General features: G+C 49.5%; 1 protein-coding gene across 2 annotated transcripts in view; it reads right to left on the bottom strand.

Moving 5' to 3' along the window:
- Positions 1-16,177, bottom strand: part of Cit (citron rho-interacting serine/threonine kinase) — a 166,973-nt gene that overhangs the window by 141,441 nt on the left and 9,355 nt on the right. For both annotated transcript variants that reach the window (XM_028765441.1, XM_028765442.1), the window contains exons 3-4: positions 11,044-11,219; positions 7,678-7,779 (exon numbers count right to left, since the gene is read on the bottom strand). In XM_028765441.1, coding sequence (XP_028621274.1) covers positions 7,678-7,779; positions 11,044-11,219 — 278 coding nt within the window. The remainder of the gene's footprint in view (positions 1-7,677; positions 7,780-11,043; positions 11,220-16,177) is intronic.

Below are 16,177 nucleotides of genomic sequence, written 5' to 3'. Positions count from 1 at the left end.
GCCTGGGAACCAATCTGTTCGCATGGCTTCTCTCGCGTGTGCACACACAGGAAAACTGCCTTAGGAAGGCAAGATGCCATTTCGTACCTCAGCTGCTAAGAGCAAAGGGGCTCACCAGCAAGAGGCTAGACACCTAGACGGGGTAAAACTATGTCCTCTAAATCACAGCCGATGACAGTGACGTCAGCTCCTCACCTCAGTCCCATGGGAGCCCACAGGAGCCACCTGGCTTGCTACAGCTCACCCACTCATCCCAACCTGGTTCTCTACAGGCATAGGGATGTGGGTGAATGCTAATTTCTAAGTCTGCTTTAAATATATACTGCCATTAAGAGGGTCTTAAGCAGCAAAAGGAAATTCACAGATAATAGCAGACACACCAGGACTTTGGGAACACAGATGGTTTTAAATAAGAACAATGTATATCTGTGATGACGTTCCACTGTTACAGACCTTCAGGCTCTGTTATGTGAGAACCAGAATGGCTTCTAAGTTTAAGCCTGGGAGAGTCAAAACTACGGCAACTGTCGGCAATTTTGGTGACTTCACACGCCAACCGACCGATACTTAGTATTTAGCATCAGTTCCTGAAGATTCTACTTGGTAGAACCAGCAGGAATTTCCAAAAATCAGCACCTCTTACAAAGGGAAAAAGACACAGGTTCACTGCTCTTCTCTGCAAGATACCCACCCAAACAACATTCGTCTTTTCTGAGGGTCAAACAACCTCCCCCGTCTTCAGAAGCCGGGATTGATTGAGAAAACAAGCCACAAAAATTACAACAGCTGCTAGCCTGAACACTTCGTGACATGGGGCCAAAATAGACACCCTAAATGACAAACATCTGAAGAGGGTGGATCTTTATCAGAGAGCCTAATCAAACCTCAAGAACCAACACAATCCCCAATTAGCATACTAATCTCCACGTGTACAACATCAGAACTGCTCTGGACCTTTCCTGAGTCACTCTGAGGATGGAGACGTTATCCACAGCCTAGAACAGCACTGCAGAGTAAAGGTCTCATTTGGAATACACAGCGCTCTTGTGGGAGACTGTGTGTGAAATGCAACCCAGGTTTAACCGGTTACCATGCTGCTGAACTTAAAAGAAATGAGAAAGAATTGGGATTTGGGGTCTTTCAGAAACATCTTGGGATTGTGAAAGATGGCACCAAGCCAAGAGGCTACCAAAGTCCTCATCCAATGTCACAGACTCATAGTCTTCAAGATGGGCCGTGACCCAGAGACAAGGCCCAGAAATCATTATAAACTAATGAAGAACAGAATCATCCCCTCGATGTGCTAGAACCCACATGCAGCATCTGGTTTGGTCCACGGGTGTGTCTCTGTCCCCAACTTTTGCTGCTCATCTCTGTAGAGATGGCATGGATCTGCCCATTACCCCCAAAATACAACTTCTGACCCAAGAGGGCTCTACATCCCTACAGAGGGTTCTCCAAGCCTGCTTGCCCACCAGGGTCACAGGGAGGAGTGCTTTGTAAAACATGTGACATGGGACAGAGAGATGGCTCAACAAGTGAACACACCACCAAGTCCCACAACCTGAGACCCACAAAGTAGAAAACTGACTCCTGTTGTCCTCTGACCTCCACGAATGTGTCAAGTATGCACACGCATTCAAAGACGAGTAAATGCATTCTTTTTTTTTAAAGTAAGACACTTTCATCCATAATATTTGAAGGTCTATTCTATGTTAGTGTTATAAATATCAGAAATGAAAACAGAAAAAAAAAAATTTCCCGTGTCTTCATAGAGAAGACTCAGCAGAATGCCAAAGAATTAAAATAACTGCCAGCAGTAGTGGTGCATACCACTGATCCCAGACCTAGTGAGGCAGAGGCAGGAAGATCTCAGTGAGTTCAAGACCAACCTGGTCTACAGGAGAGTTCCAGGACAGCCAGGGCTACCCGCAGAAATCCTGTCTATTATTATAAGGGTAATAAGCATCAGGGTGTGAGGGTATTTTTCCTTTTCATCCAACTGCTCACAGAGTGAATGAACTCAGGCATCGGTGTTCACGGAGGCAGGGTTCCCCACTCTTGACCTCACACTTGCAATCCTCCTGCCTCGGCCTCCTGAGTCTTGGGCATATGGCGCACACACATCCAGTTGAGGAATGTGCCTTCCTAAACTATTTATTACTTGTTATTACTGGGGTGAGGGGGGATGCAAACAGAGGTCGAAGGTCAGAGGTCAGAGGAGACTCTGCAGTCAGTCTGCTCCTCCCCACGCGCTTCCCAGGGACCGACCTCGGGTCAGGAATGCCGCAGGACCAACGCCTTTGCTGGCTGCGCCGTCTCACTGGCCTGGAGAGAGCATTGTTAAGGATTGGTTCCAGCGCTGCTCACCCGGCACTGCACCAGGACCGTTATTGATGAGGCTGCAGAACCAATTCCGTTTCCTAATCCCATCCTATTCAAAGTTTCCGCAGCAGCCTGCCCTTGAGCAGCCCTTGGCTTTACCACAGACATCACTTCTGCTTGCATTTGCTTTCAGTGACTACCCGAGGCTGTCTGAATATCAAGACAAGATCACAGACAGTAAAGGGCTGGAAAATAACCAGGCTGTTGGCATCCAAACAGTCACTGTCCACCCTTGCAAGGACCAGAGAGACAGCTACACAGAGAATAGGCACAGGGTACACAGATGGGGAAGTCACCAAATCACAGCAGTCAGGGGCCGGGGAGATGAGATGGCCGAAAGAGCCTCCGGTAAAACAGGCCTACACAATGTGGCAGCCCCGCTGGTGGCAGAGACCACATAGCAGCTGACAGCGGAGCCCGGCTTGGAGCTGTGAAGGACTCGCTCTTTCAAAGCAAAGACGTTCTGGCCAACAGAGACAGAGCCCTTCTACAGCGGCAGCTGCAAATGCTAATTAAAGGCAGCTCTTCCATGTGTTGGGTTTGAAAGGAGCTGAGGCTTCACTGTTGGGTTTTGCGTCTGTACTCCAAGGACTCAGTGGCAATTTCCATTCACTTAGCTCAAGTCAAAATGAAGGACAGACGTGTGTGTGCACGGATCTGTGTGCGTGTGCATGCATGGGGGGAGGTGGGTATGAACACTTATGTGTTCATTGTTACGACGCTCACCTGTCGGGGTTAGGACAGCTCATCAGGAAAGGGCACTTGGCACCTGGTCTCACGCCCTGAGCTCACTCCCTGAAGTCCACATGGTGGAAGGAGACAAGTGGCCTCTACACGCATGTCGTGGCAGGCACAGCACACACATACACACACGGGTCATGTGTTGGGGCTGCGGAGATGGCTCAGCGGGCACAGTACTGGCTGCACACATGAGGACCAGAGTTTAGACCCCGGTCACTGTGTGAATGCTGGCTGGGCGTGGCAGAGCCCTCCTGTAACTCCAGCATTTGGAAGGCAGAGACAAAGGACGCACTCGGCAGCCTGGCAAACTCTGGCCTCAAGTGAAAGGCTGCCGCAATGAATAAAGTAAGGATGATCCGGGAAGAGTCCCGACATCACCGTTGGACCTCCACATGCATAGACACATCTGTGTACATAAGAACCACATACATGTGTGCCCACATACATACACGCAGGGATACAAAATTACAGTTATGGAGTAGCAATGAAATAACGCCATGGTTGGGGGTCAGCACCATCCGGGGAACTGTGTTAAAGGGTCAAAGCATGAGGAAGATCGACAGCTGCTATCTAGGAGATGAGACAAGGCCTTCTATCTCTGAAACTCTGAGTTCCAGCCCGATTCAGCCATTTATAAAGAGAAAAAGTCCGTAGAGAGCATCGATTCACACAGTCTGCACAAGAAGCAGTGTGCTCAGCTAAGTAACCCGGGACAGGCGTGAGGAAGGGCGGCTGACAGAGATTTGGGCGAGCAAAGGAAATGAGCACAGGACGGTGGAGCGCCCTGAGGCTGACAGTGCAAAGGAGCCCGTTCCTGAGCCTCAGAAGAACCAGTGACTTCAGATGTGCACGCTCCGGTACTGCACAGACCAAGGAAGAAGCAATGATCAGAAACCCACCCGAGGGCCTGTGACAGCAAGGCAACACTTCTCACAGAGACTGAACCAGCAGCAGTGCAGTCAGACCTCCTGAATCAGAGACGCTGAGAGTGGAGACGGAGAACCGAGGCCACTCGACCAAACCGTGTCTCCCAAAAAGGACAAAACTCTGAACGCATTCTCTTGAAATACGTCCCAGGAGCTGGACACAGAGCAACTACTTCAAACTCAAAGAACCCCAATGGCAGTAACACACTCAAGCAATTGAATTGGGGCCAAAAAGAATAATTACTATCTTTATTTACCAACGAAAATTCAAGCTGAGAAGGATGACTCTGGGAAGTCCAAATAAGGAATAGCAATAAAACAAGAACAGGCCTTTTAAACCAGATGTCCTGACGGGCAGTGGCCTCCCAAACCCTGGCTTCCAGAGAGGAAACAGGCAAACACGTGCCTGGTGATTTTTGAGGCACGCTTGAAATTCAGATAATCCTAGCCAAGAGATCAAAACAGCACATGTCTCGTTGTCAAAACTATCATAAGCTGTCACTTGGTTCTAGCACAAACAACGGCTCTGCGTTCATTAACTCCCTCCTGACTCGGGATGGTAACAGGTGCTGGCTCTGCAAATGCCCTGGGGTCAGCAACCCAAAACAGGTCATTTCCAAACTGTTCCTACGGGCAAAGGAAACACTGCCCACAGAATTGCACCGGTGTGTGTTGAAAACTGAAAGACTGAAAAGCTACCCTCAGGCAGCACAACCAGAGCAGGGTGCTATCAGGAGCCTTCTGGATACAGCTGGATAGCACCAGGAGTAGGAATTTAGAAGCTGGTGGGAGCCGGGAGCCTGGCTTCAAGTCCTAGCTGTACCCCTGTGGGGACCACTAGCTGCTGCCCCAAATCCACCCTTCCAATCTTCCAGTGAAATCATCAGCCATATCTGCTGATCTGATTGGACAGGGAGGTGCCTGGGAAACCATACAGCAATGTGCGGATGTACCTGAGGGGACATTTCCAGGGAGAGTTAATGCAGCGGGGAGACCAACCTCGAGTGTAAGTGTCAGCATCGTACAAGCCAAGGGTCCTGAGGGGAAGCAGCAAGGAGCAGGTCAGGGGCACGGGGGTATGGGTTTTCTCTCTCTTTCTTTCTCTCTCTCTCTCTCTCTCTCTCTCTCTCTCTCTCTCTCTCTCTCCTTCATGTATCTCTCTCCTATCTCTCTCTCCCTCTCTTTGTCTCTGTCTCTCTCTGTCTCTCTCTTCTTCCCTGGCAGCCATGAAGAGCTACCCTTCCTGACCACATCCTCCCTGCCAGGATGGACTGGGACTCTGTAGGCCTTTAACTAGTTTCCCTTGTGAATTTGCTCACGAACAGAAAAGCTAGTGGCAAGAGCAACAAAGAACTGATTCCGTGGGCCACCTGCCAGAGTCACAGCCTAACCTTGATAGATGGAACCCGGGACTGGCTTGAACTGTGCTACCTCCGCAGTGCAGAAAAATGGCAAGCCAAGTTCAACGGGATGTCACTGCAAATGGGATTTTTTTTTTTTAAACCAGCTAGCCTAACCTAATTGGCAAGCTTCAGACCAATGAGAGATTCTATCTTACAGGAAACAAACTGGCCTTCCTGAGGATGGAACCTGAACACGGAGTGGAGCTGGATGTGGTGGCACACGCCTTTAATGTCAGCGCTCGGCAGGCAGAGCCAAGGGGCTCTCTGTGAATTTAAGGCCAGCCTGCTCTACATAGAGAGTTCCGGAGAAGCCAGGACTACACAGTAAGACATTGTATAAGAACTAAATCAAGTGGCAGGGTAGATACCCAAGCTCTGGCCTCTGATATACGTGCACACACCCACATGCACATGGACAGAGCCCGAGAAAGCTCAGTCACCAGGACGTGATGGTGCACGCCTACAACCCCACCTATGGCATCCTTGACGTACATGCTGGCCTGGATACGTAACAAGACCTTACCTCAAAACCACCATATACAAGAGAGGGCTGGGTAGATCCAGGGAGAGACTTCAATTCAGATGGAACCAAGATAAACAGACTGATTCTTTCAGATCAGAAACAAAGGAAGTAACGTCATGTAAAAAAAAAATGGCCAGTAGGTATTCAAAACAAAACAATAGCTCCTTGCTCCCTTCCACAGCCTCCTCATCCTCACCCAAGGTGACACTAGAGTCTTGCACGAAAGGCTGAACCAGGAACAAATGTTTCTAGAGCATGTTTTACAGTTAGCAACTCAATCCTCTAAGAACCAACAAGGACCCTCCCAGTGAGCTCCAGCATTCCATAAGCCACGCTACATGGACATCAGAAAAGACTCTGCCACCATCCAAAAGGGCTAGCCTGGAGGCCAGGGTTGCAGCTCAGGAACACACGTGCTTAGCACGCTCAAGGCCTGGCCTCGATGCCTGACCCCCGAAACAACATCTGAAACTAGCCTGGAACTCACAGAACTCCTCCCCCTGTCCCCCCACCCTGCGCCTCTGCCTCCTAAGTGCTGGGGTTAAAGGCATGCACCTCCACACCTGGAGAGAAAAGTCCTTCGGTTGCATATACAGCAGTGTGTTCAGTTTCTCCCTAGTAAGACATAGGCGAGGTCAGAAAGGGCAGACCCCTGCATCAGTGTGTGCTCCCTCCAGAGAGAAGAGCAGAAAGCAGAGGACGGTGCATCTTGTGGGTCCCCGGAACCAAACTCAGGTCTTCATGCTTGGCAGCAGGCAGCCCAACCTGCGGGGCCATCCTACTGGCCCAGTATATGCATTTAGAGGGTAGGATTTGGCGGTACTGGTGTGCGTTTTAAATTTGCACTTAACGACTGTGTGAAGCCATGGGGTACAGAGTATTTCGATAAACAACGTACAATGGTCAAATCAAAACAATTAAGTTCAAAACATTAACCACTTACCATCCTCTTTGTCTTGGGATCATTCAAGCCTTTCTAGTTATGATGAAGCACATCATTTCGAAACAGTTGCCCTACTGTGGGACACCAAAACTTATCCCTCTTACCTATCTACCCATTAACCATCCTTCCCTGCCTCTCTTCACCCGGTAGCCAGGCAACCATCATCCTATTCTCTGCTTCCAGGAGATAAACCCGTCCAGCTTCCACACCTGTGTGGAGGGAACAGGCTGCATTCTCTTACATCAATCATGTGTTATTACCCTCACTTTTAAAAATTAAAGCAAGATGAGAACACCTTTAATCCCGGCACTGGGCAGAGGCAGGTGACGGATGCTCTGAGTTCCAGGCCAGCCTGGTCTACAGAGCAAATTCCAGGCCAGCCAGATCTATATAATGAGCCCCTGTCTCAGGAACTATATTAATTAATTTAATTAAAGCAAGATTCTATTAAAGGTAGTTAGAGACCATTCCCAGTTAAATGAGTTCTCATTGCTGCGCTCTGCAGCCGCGTACAGTGGGCCTTTTCTAAGTGGGTCAGCTGTTAATCATTAGAACAAGGGACGGGAGACGTCTAGTCAGAATATCGACTGAATGAGAGAGGGATGCCACGGGCTACACCGGCAAGAATCGTCCCCAATCTGTGGAATCTGAGTATCGGGGCCGCAGAACGTTCCATGCGGACAGACGTGAAGACTCACCAGGTAAAGGTTGTTTTTGTCCTGAAAGGCGTACATGCGGACAGACGTGAAGACTCACCAGGTAAAGGTTGTTTTTGTCCTGAAAGGCGTACTGTAATTGGGGGATCCAAGGGCTCGTGCTCTGAGATAATATGTTCCTCTCCTCCTCGAAAAAGGAAACCTGGAGGGAAAAGAAACTCTTTAGAAAATTGTGATAGAACTAACTGTGAGGGGAAATGGCCTTTGTCCCCCCTTGCAGTCGAAACTGATCTTTCCGGGTATTAGCATGATGCTCTGAGCTGTGTTACTGGCCTCTTGGCTCAGCTTTGCCGGGCCCCCATGTCATCCATCCAGCTACGTCCTTAACATCTCTCCCCACGTCACTTTTCTTGAGCTTAAATATATTTCTCTTCCCAAGCACCTCCACTTCCTAGTCTGTTCTAACAGGTGCCATGAGTCCAGGCCAGGTAATCGAGGCAGGGTGCCACCAGTGCCAGGCCCAATCAGGGTGAGGAGAGCAGCAAACAGGTGCGGCAGCCAGCCAACCAGGCTGGGCTACCAGAGGATGTGCGGTGGGACCTGAGTTGGTGTCCCAGCCCATAGAACAAATAAATAAGTAAATATAAAAAAGGCTGGACACGGCCAGGTGCTCCAAACCCCAACACCATGGGAGAGAAACATCAAGATGACTGAGTGCCAGTCTAGCTCCAAGGCTAGAGACCCTGATTCAAGGGACTGTGGTGGGACATGACAGAGCAGGACACCATCCTCCTCTGGCCTCTGTGCACGAGCCTTTAGGTCCTGAGTGCAGACCGGTGTTTATGCAGTCAGTGCTGGGGACTAAACCCAGGACTTCACGCATACTACACAAGCACCGTGGCCTCTGTGCCGTATCCCAAGCTCTGAAGTGCTGTTCACTCGCCAGTCTATACAGTCACCGTGGAGACCTCAGTGCTGAGCCGCTTAGCAAACATGCTGACACAGGGAAGGCGGTCAGTGGAGGAGCTGGATCCGAACAGGCCTGGCCTCACTTACTCACCATTGACTCTGCCTGACCCCTGAAGGCTCCTTTACAGTAACTGGTCTCTGGGGGCCGTTTCTGGCTGTCACAACACTCCAGTCTCTCACGTGGGATGAGGACACTGCTTCTTCACGCCCTCTCTGACAACTCCTTCAGTTTTCCCATGCTGCCCTTCTCTCTTCATAGCCTTAAATTCCAAATCCTCACGGTGACTCCATGAGGGGGCCAGCTTTTCTTTGTTACACTGACCTTTCCATCAATGGCATATTTACCAACAGTAGCTAGTTTTCTTAGCTCCTATGTAAATAGGGTGTTTAAAGACCCAGGCCCTCACCTCAGCACCATGGTCACTTAAGGTCCCTTCCCTGGAGGAAAGTGCATCTGTTTGGCTCTCGGTTGCCTGCCCGCACGTGTCACGTTGAGTTGGCTTCATCTTACATGCACTAGTTCCCGACGAAACACAAGCACTGCACAATTGGGCCAACCTCGTGCCCAAGGACCCAGAACCATGCCAGACAGTACTTCCCTGGGTGGGGAAGCTGAGTGAGTACACCCCAGCCCGGCCTCCTAATCACAGGCAGTGTCTTCTCCTTCCCCTCCCTGCGACCTTGCTCACACTTCATTCTGAGACACAGAAGCCACGTCACGCCTGGACTCTGACAAGTGGCCCCCCATCCTCTGCTGCAGTTTCTGTCGCAAAAGACAGAACACAACAGAGAGGGATCTTGGGTTTGTTTAGGAGCATCATGGTTTGGATCTGAAATGTCCCCCAAAAGCTGGTGTCCCGAAAGCTTGGTTCCTGATAGGGTGACTTGCAGAGATGGGGCAAAGCATCTTCCCCTCTAAGTTGATTTCTCTAAGGCCCTTTGTCACTGGCGGAGCTAGATGACAGCATGGGGAAACCTCTCAAGGCCACTGACTCCTATGGCAAAAAAGGCTGATGTGGTACATGCTACCTCACGGAGTTTAACATGATGAAAAACTATGGTGGTTAAGATTTCCCCTCAACTGTGGCCCTGTCCGATCAAATGTCTTCATTTCCTAGTTAGTTCTCAGCCCCCAAATTCCAGTCTCTTCCCTCCCTCTCCTTCTCTTCTCTTCTCTTCTCTTCTCTTCTCTCTCTCTCTCTCTCTCTCTCTCTCTCTCTCTCTCTCCCCACAAACAGCACATGTGCACAGATGCACACAAACACACATACATGCACAGACAGACACAAGACACACACAGACACGTGTCACATGCATACAGACAAACAGGTGCTTGTACAGAGAGATACACACACATGCACAGACACACAGAGACAGGCACTCATGCACATGTACACACAAGTACACAAATGCAGAGACACACATATACACAGACACATGTGCGCACAGACACGCATACATGCAGACACACACACGTGCACACATGTACACAGACACATATATGCACAGACACACATGCACACACACACACCCCTGAAGAGGACCCCAGACCTCACACCCCCAGGATATGACTCTGACCACGTGTCTACCTGGCAGTTCCCATAGCTTCTCTGCCCTGCCTTCATTCCCTCTCGTCCTAAGGACTTTCCTGACTGCCCTGGGCTCACCCGTGACCTCGTCCTTCACCACAGCTAATGAACTGCTAATTCTCTCCCCCTCTGTGGTGCTTAACGGGTAAGCTCCTGCTCTGTAGATCTGCAGTTTCCCTCTACCTCCAGGGGCTGCAGTTCAACCCTGCAAGGGACAGCCATGGGACTGCCATTCCTTTTGCAGCCTTTCCACGGGAGCTGGGCACGTTATGGGACTCATGGTGTGCACCAGAATGCTTGTAACTATCGGATTACTCTCTGAACTCCAAGGCTGACGGCTGTCTCTTGAAAACACAGCCAGTGAATCAATACGTCTGGAGAGAGCAGCCTTTCTTCAAAGGAAGAAAAAAATGCAGCTAAAAAGACAACTCCAGACCCTGTTCTCAGACAGGCGACTCACAGAGAACAATTTTACCAGGACTTCTGCAAAGGCCTGCTCTAAAATTAAACGTCCACGATAAATTAGGTGTCCCTATCGTGGACACCTAAGCAAATGCGCAGGCGCGGCCACTGCTCAATTCACCACGTCGTGAGGCACGTCCCTAAGACCCAAGCTTACAGTCCTGAGGGGCTCGTGCTAAAGGCATCAGTTTTGGTTGAAAAGCCCAACGTGTCTCTAAAATAAAATGCAGCTGCAAAGTCATGACAAAGGAATCGATGGAAATTTCTGAGGCTTCGGAATTCATCAGCATCAGGTTGAGGGGAGCTAAGGACAAGGAGAGGCCTTTATTGCTCACGCACTTAGAAGTTACAACTCACTAGATCCCAGACATCAAATTAGCAGGTCACCGTCCCTGTGATGGACATTTGGTACAGAGATGCCAGACCTGAGATTCGAACACTCCTACCTGCTCTTGGGCCAGCAAAGCCTTCTTCTTCATGATTTTCATGGCATAGACGTCCCCGGTTGCCTTCTCTCTAACCACCTGCACTTCAGCGAAGTGACCGCAGCCCACGAGACTTTGAACTTCGAAGTCTCTCACCGACGGCTGGAGCTCCCGTAACTCGGCTATCGTGTCAGAATCTGTGGAAGATGGAGGAGTCACACCCAGACGAGAAGACACACTTCGGAGGCGCACACCTCGCAAGAGTGGGGGAAAAAAAAGAGAAAGAGAAACGTGTTCTGTCTTCCTTCCCCTTCAGTCACTTCTCATCTATCATGAACAATTATAAAATCGGCACCAAAGTGTTTTTTATCTGTTAAAATTAAGGGCTTCAGAAATTCCAAAGTGCGGTTTCCATGGTAGCTAGAATTCGAGCCCTGTAGACTCAGAAAATAGGACGGGAGCACACAGCCATGCTTTTCTTCTTCCTCTGAGGGCTGGGGCAGGGCTGGGGTCAAACAAGCTTGGCGGCATAAGGGAGTTACAATGTACAGAAGCAACACGACCCCTGTTCTTCCATCAGCTTCGGAGCTGATTCTGGATCATTGTGTCCTGGCTAGCCATGCCTGCCTGCCTTAGTGCCACTGGTCCTTATACTGTTTCAGAGGATTCCTTTCCTGGCCTTAATCTGTGGCAGTACTTGACAGGAGTACAGGCTTGGCCCCAAGGCCCAGAGAGCCCCGACATCTGTTCAGCAAGGCTGACAGGCACACATCTGGATGGGTCTGAGACCCTCACGTTCTTGACATAATCTTATTCCTTCCCCTAGTGCAGTCGCTCAGATCAACATAGAGAGACAGGGTTGAGCGGGTGGTACTGGGGGATGTCACACTCTGAGACATCTCTAGATGACCGGAAACCTCAGTGACTTGTAAGAACATAAGGAACCGCAGTGATGGTCTAAAAATAACAGAACCCCGTGACTAACAGGGGAGCCGCGTCAGAAATAGGGGTTACAATCAAAGGGAGGCAAGAAAGACCTACAGTCCAAATTATCTTAGGTTCAGGGTGCAGCTCAGTAGAGGAGCATGTAGGAGGCCCTAGGTTCAAATCCCAGCACCAGAAACAAAAAAAGAAAAAAGAAAAAAAGAAAAACCCTTACCCTGGAGAATCCCATTCACATCGAATGCTCAAAGACTAGGCCTGGGGAGACATTTCAGTGAATAAGAACATTTGCTCTACAAATGAGGACCTAAGTTCAAATCTCCAGCACCCACATAAAAGGCCAGGCATGGTGGCACATGCCTGTAACCTATGATCCCAGTCCTGACCCCCCCAGTCTTGTGGTGGCCAGTCACACCAAAGCTCCCTGGATCCCTTGGCGACCAACCTACAGTGGTGTGTGGAGCTCTATGCATTCATCGTGAGCACTGTTTTAAAAGTGGGTCCAGGCTCATGGAGATGGCTCAGTGGGTGAAGGCACACGGTGCTGTGACCTGCAAGTGGCACCATGCCGACCCCAGTCTGCCTTCTGTCTCCACTCCATTCTGGGCTTCCCTTTGGGCTAAGTGTTTGATTCCTGAATTATAATTAGCCAAATGCACTGGCTTGCAGATTTCCGAGCTGAACCTGACTGTGTCCTGGCTGTACACAGGCCAATCTCTCTTCATTTCCTTTCAGGCCTCGGGCTCCAAAACTGCTTACGATGTTGCCCAACTCAGTAACTCCGGGCCTGTCACTGGGGACAATCAGGCATCTAAATCACACACGTTAGACAAACCGCTTTGTGGGCGAAAACCGTGACACCTTCAGAACTGCAGGAAAAGCATTCCAAATCTCTAACTTTTTCCCCAAAGGCTTTTTGCATTATTAAGGTGAACAGGTAAGACACTAAAATCAAGGCCCTGGCTATTTTAAAAGACAGAGACTGGGTGGATTGCCCTCCATAACCTCTCCCCACGCCAGACGCTTCTGTGACCCCAAAACCATATGGAGTCGCCATCTCTGTGAACATTTGGTTGGTCCTTATCGGTCCCAGTGCATACTGAATACTGAGGCAGACCAAGTGGCACAGGGAGCTGTGACAAAGACACAGTTGTGGCTTCCTTACACAGATGACTGGACCTGTGAGTGTGAAGCCAGCCAACGCTAACCAGGCAGAATCAATCAACAGCTTCCTTCCCGGAAATTCTATCCAGCCTTCCAAAGACTGTGATTCCATCCCTCACAGAACACGAGCTGGGACAAGATGTGCATGAAGAGGCTCACGAAGAAAGCAGAAAAGGAAAAGACTCAGAAGCAACCGGACTGCCCACAAGCCTCCATGAACACTAACGTGGGAACAATCTAGGGATCAGCCCACAGAAGGGGGAGCTTCAGGTCAGCCAGGGCTATGCAGAAAGGCCCTGTCCAAACGGGGAAAAAATCAGTTATTTCATGTGTGTGTTTTGTCTGCATAGATACATACATAACATGTGTCTGTATGTATACATATGTAGCATGTGTCTGCATGTATACATATGTATCATGTGTATACAGTGCCCTTGGAGGTCAGAAGATCCCTATGTCGGATCACTTCAAACTGGAAGCTACGCGTGGTTGTGAGTCTCCATGTGGGTGCTGGGAACTGAACTCGGGTCCTCATAACTGCTGAGCCATCTCACCACCCCAGCACTTGTGTAGTGTGTAACAGTCACATTGGCATAACTAACTCTCCCGTCTCACTGAGCATTTATCATTTCTTTCTTCTATCAACAGTTAAAACCTGTCAGAGCAGCCTTCTGACTTTAAGACCGGTCTGAGGCTGCTGCGGGCGGGGCCTGGCACACTCTTGTACTTACCTAAATGAGCGGTCCTACACTGAGAGGACAGACAGGATACAGGACAGGGATAGCAAGCATATAGAACAGTAGGGTCGTCACTTATTGCCACCGTTGGGCGCTAGGCACATATAACTGAATGGGATGCCCTCGTGGGGCCGGCAGCACAGTGGTTTCTTTAGAACAGTGCTGTCACAAATGTCTGGAACAGACTGCTGTAAGTCAGGATGGCCGCAGTGACAGACACGCTTTAGCATCCTGTTGGACAGCTATCACATCGGTGTCTGGTGTCTCGGAACGCTGAGGTATGCTGCCCAGCTGCATCCTCGTGTCTGGAGTGTCTAAAACGCCGGCTGCTGTATATCAGGTACCTGACCAGTGTCTGCTCCATGAGTGTTGTGCTAGGTTAACACAAGTGGCTACAGGCTGACCTGAGCCCACACCTATGCACGTACACATACCCCAACACATGTGAACACATCAAATCCTTCAACAGTGGCAAACGTGTCACATGCTTTATGTACAAATAAACAAGCGTGTTTTGTTTGAGTTTGGTTAGTTTTTTTTTTTGAGACATGTGCCACCACACCCAGAAAAATAACTCTTCAATTAATAAATAAATACATAAATCAATCAATAAATAAATAGATAAATAACCAGGTATTTTAGTGCCACAGTATCTCTCAAATATACGTGTCACTTAAAATTTAAGGTATTACATAAATTACATAAATATATATTACATAAGCATGTGTTTTATACAAGAGGGCACCAGGTGCCCTTAACTGGAGTTACAGAAGTTGTAAGCTATCATGAGGATGCTGGGAACGAAACCCAGGTCCTCTATAATAGAAGCAAATGCTCCTAACTGCTGAGCCGTCTCTGCAACCCCAAGAGAGAATACTTTTTAAAAGAATTCATAGGCAAGGTGTGGTACATGTCCGTAATCTTAGCACCTAGGAAACAAGAGACAGGTGAGTCTCTGAATTCAAGGTCAGTCCTGTCTAAATAGTAAGTTCCAGGGCAGCCAGGACTAGAGAATAAGAACTCATTTCAAAAAGAAAAGCCAGGCGGGGCAGTAGTGGTGCACGCCTTTAATCCCAGCACTCGGGAGGCAGAGGCAGGTGGATTTCTGAGTTCAAGGCCAAGCCTGGTCTACAGAGTGAGTTCCAGGACAGCCAGGGCTACACAGAGAAACCCTGTCTCGAAAAACCTAAAAAGAGAGAGAGAGAGGAAGAGAGAGAGAGAAATAGCTAAATAAAGTGACTGGCCTATGCCACCTGGGTTTGTATATGCATTCTATGACGGCCACACAACCACAAACTCATCTAATGACACAACCAGAACAGATGCCCATAGTCAATCAATGCAGGACTGCAACTGGTGAAGTCACTCCCCCGGTTCCCAGATGCTCATCGCCTGCCCTCCACGGGCACAAGGACAGGGGCACGTCTGTGAGAGGCACCTCTTCAAACAGTCGTCCTTGTCCATTTCCGCTGGCAGCTCAGGAGAAACCTCCACTCCTAAAGACGTGGGCAGTTGCAGCCAACGGACCCTTCTCCTCTCAGAAAAGCAAAGCTCACATTCCAAAGCAGAAACTCAAAGGGTGGAGGTGGAAGTGGGGGTGGAGATTTCTATGCAGCCGTCGTTGGATTTCAATCAGGGGCTCTTCAGTGTCCTCTCCAGGAAGCCTCTTGAAAAAGTATGAACGAGTCTCCCGGAAGAGCTCCACTCCACAGACACGCGACCTGATTACACACAGCTTCCTATGACTGACGGCTTTGAAGCATCCCTGAGGTCTCAAACCTGACGAAGGGATTAGAGAGCGGTCCTCCAAGTTCTGCCCCCTCCCATTGCCTACTTGATAATTTACATATTCAAAAGGCAGAGGAATATTTAAACACATGCAGGATGATGAGTAAATACCTCAAGGGCATTTTAAAGACGCACACTGTATTGATTAATCATGGGTGATGCTTGTGGTTAACAAGTATTGTCTATTGACAAGCCTAGTTGTCCTAGGAACTTTTCTGCTATGATGAAACATGCTCACGAAGCAACTAAAGGAGGGCGGGCTTATGCTGGCTCACAGGCCCAGGGTGCAGTCCATCATGGCGGGGCAGTCAAGACAGCAGGAGCCCCCAGCAGCTGGTAACACCGCAGGCACACAGAAGCAGGGAGCAGGAAATGTACTCAGTTTCTCCTTTTTATTGGTCCAGGATCCTAGCCCAGAAGTGATGCAACCATAGTGGGCGGGTCTCCCCACAGGAAAGAGTATAATCACAGTGGGCAGGTCTCCCCACAGGAAAGGGTATGATCACAGTGGGCGGGTCTCCCCA

This window comes from Grammomys surdaster, unplaced genomic scaffold (genome assembly GCF_004785775.1).
Source record: "Grammomys surdaster isolate TR1022 unplaced genomic scaffold, NIH_TR_1.0 164, whole genome shotgun sequence".
NCBI lineage: Eukaryota > Metazoa > Chordata > Mammalia > Rodentia > Muridae > Grammomys > Grammomys surdaster.
This window is presented reverse-complemented; position numbering and strand designations above follow the sequence as displayed.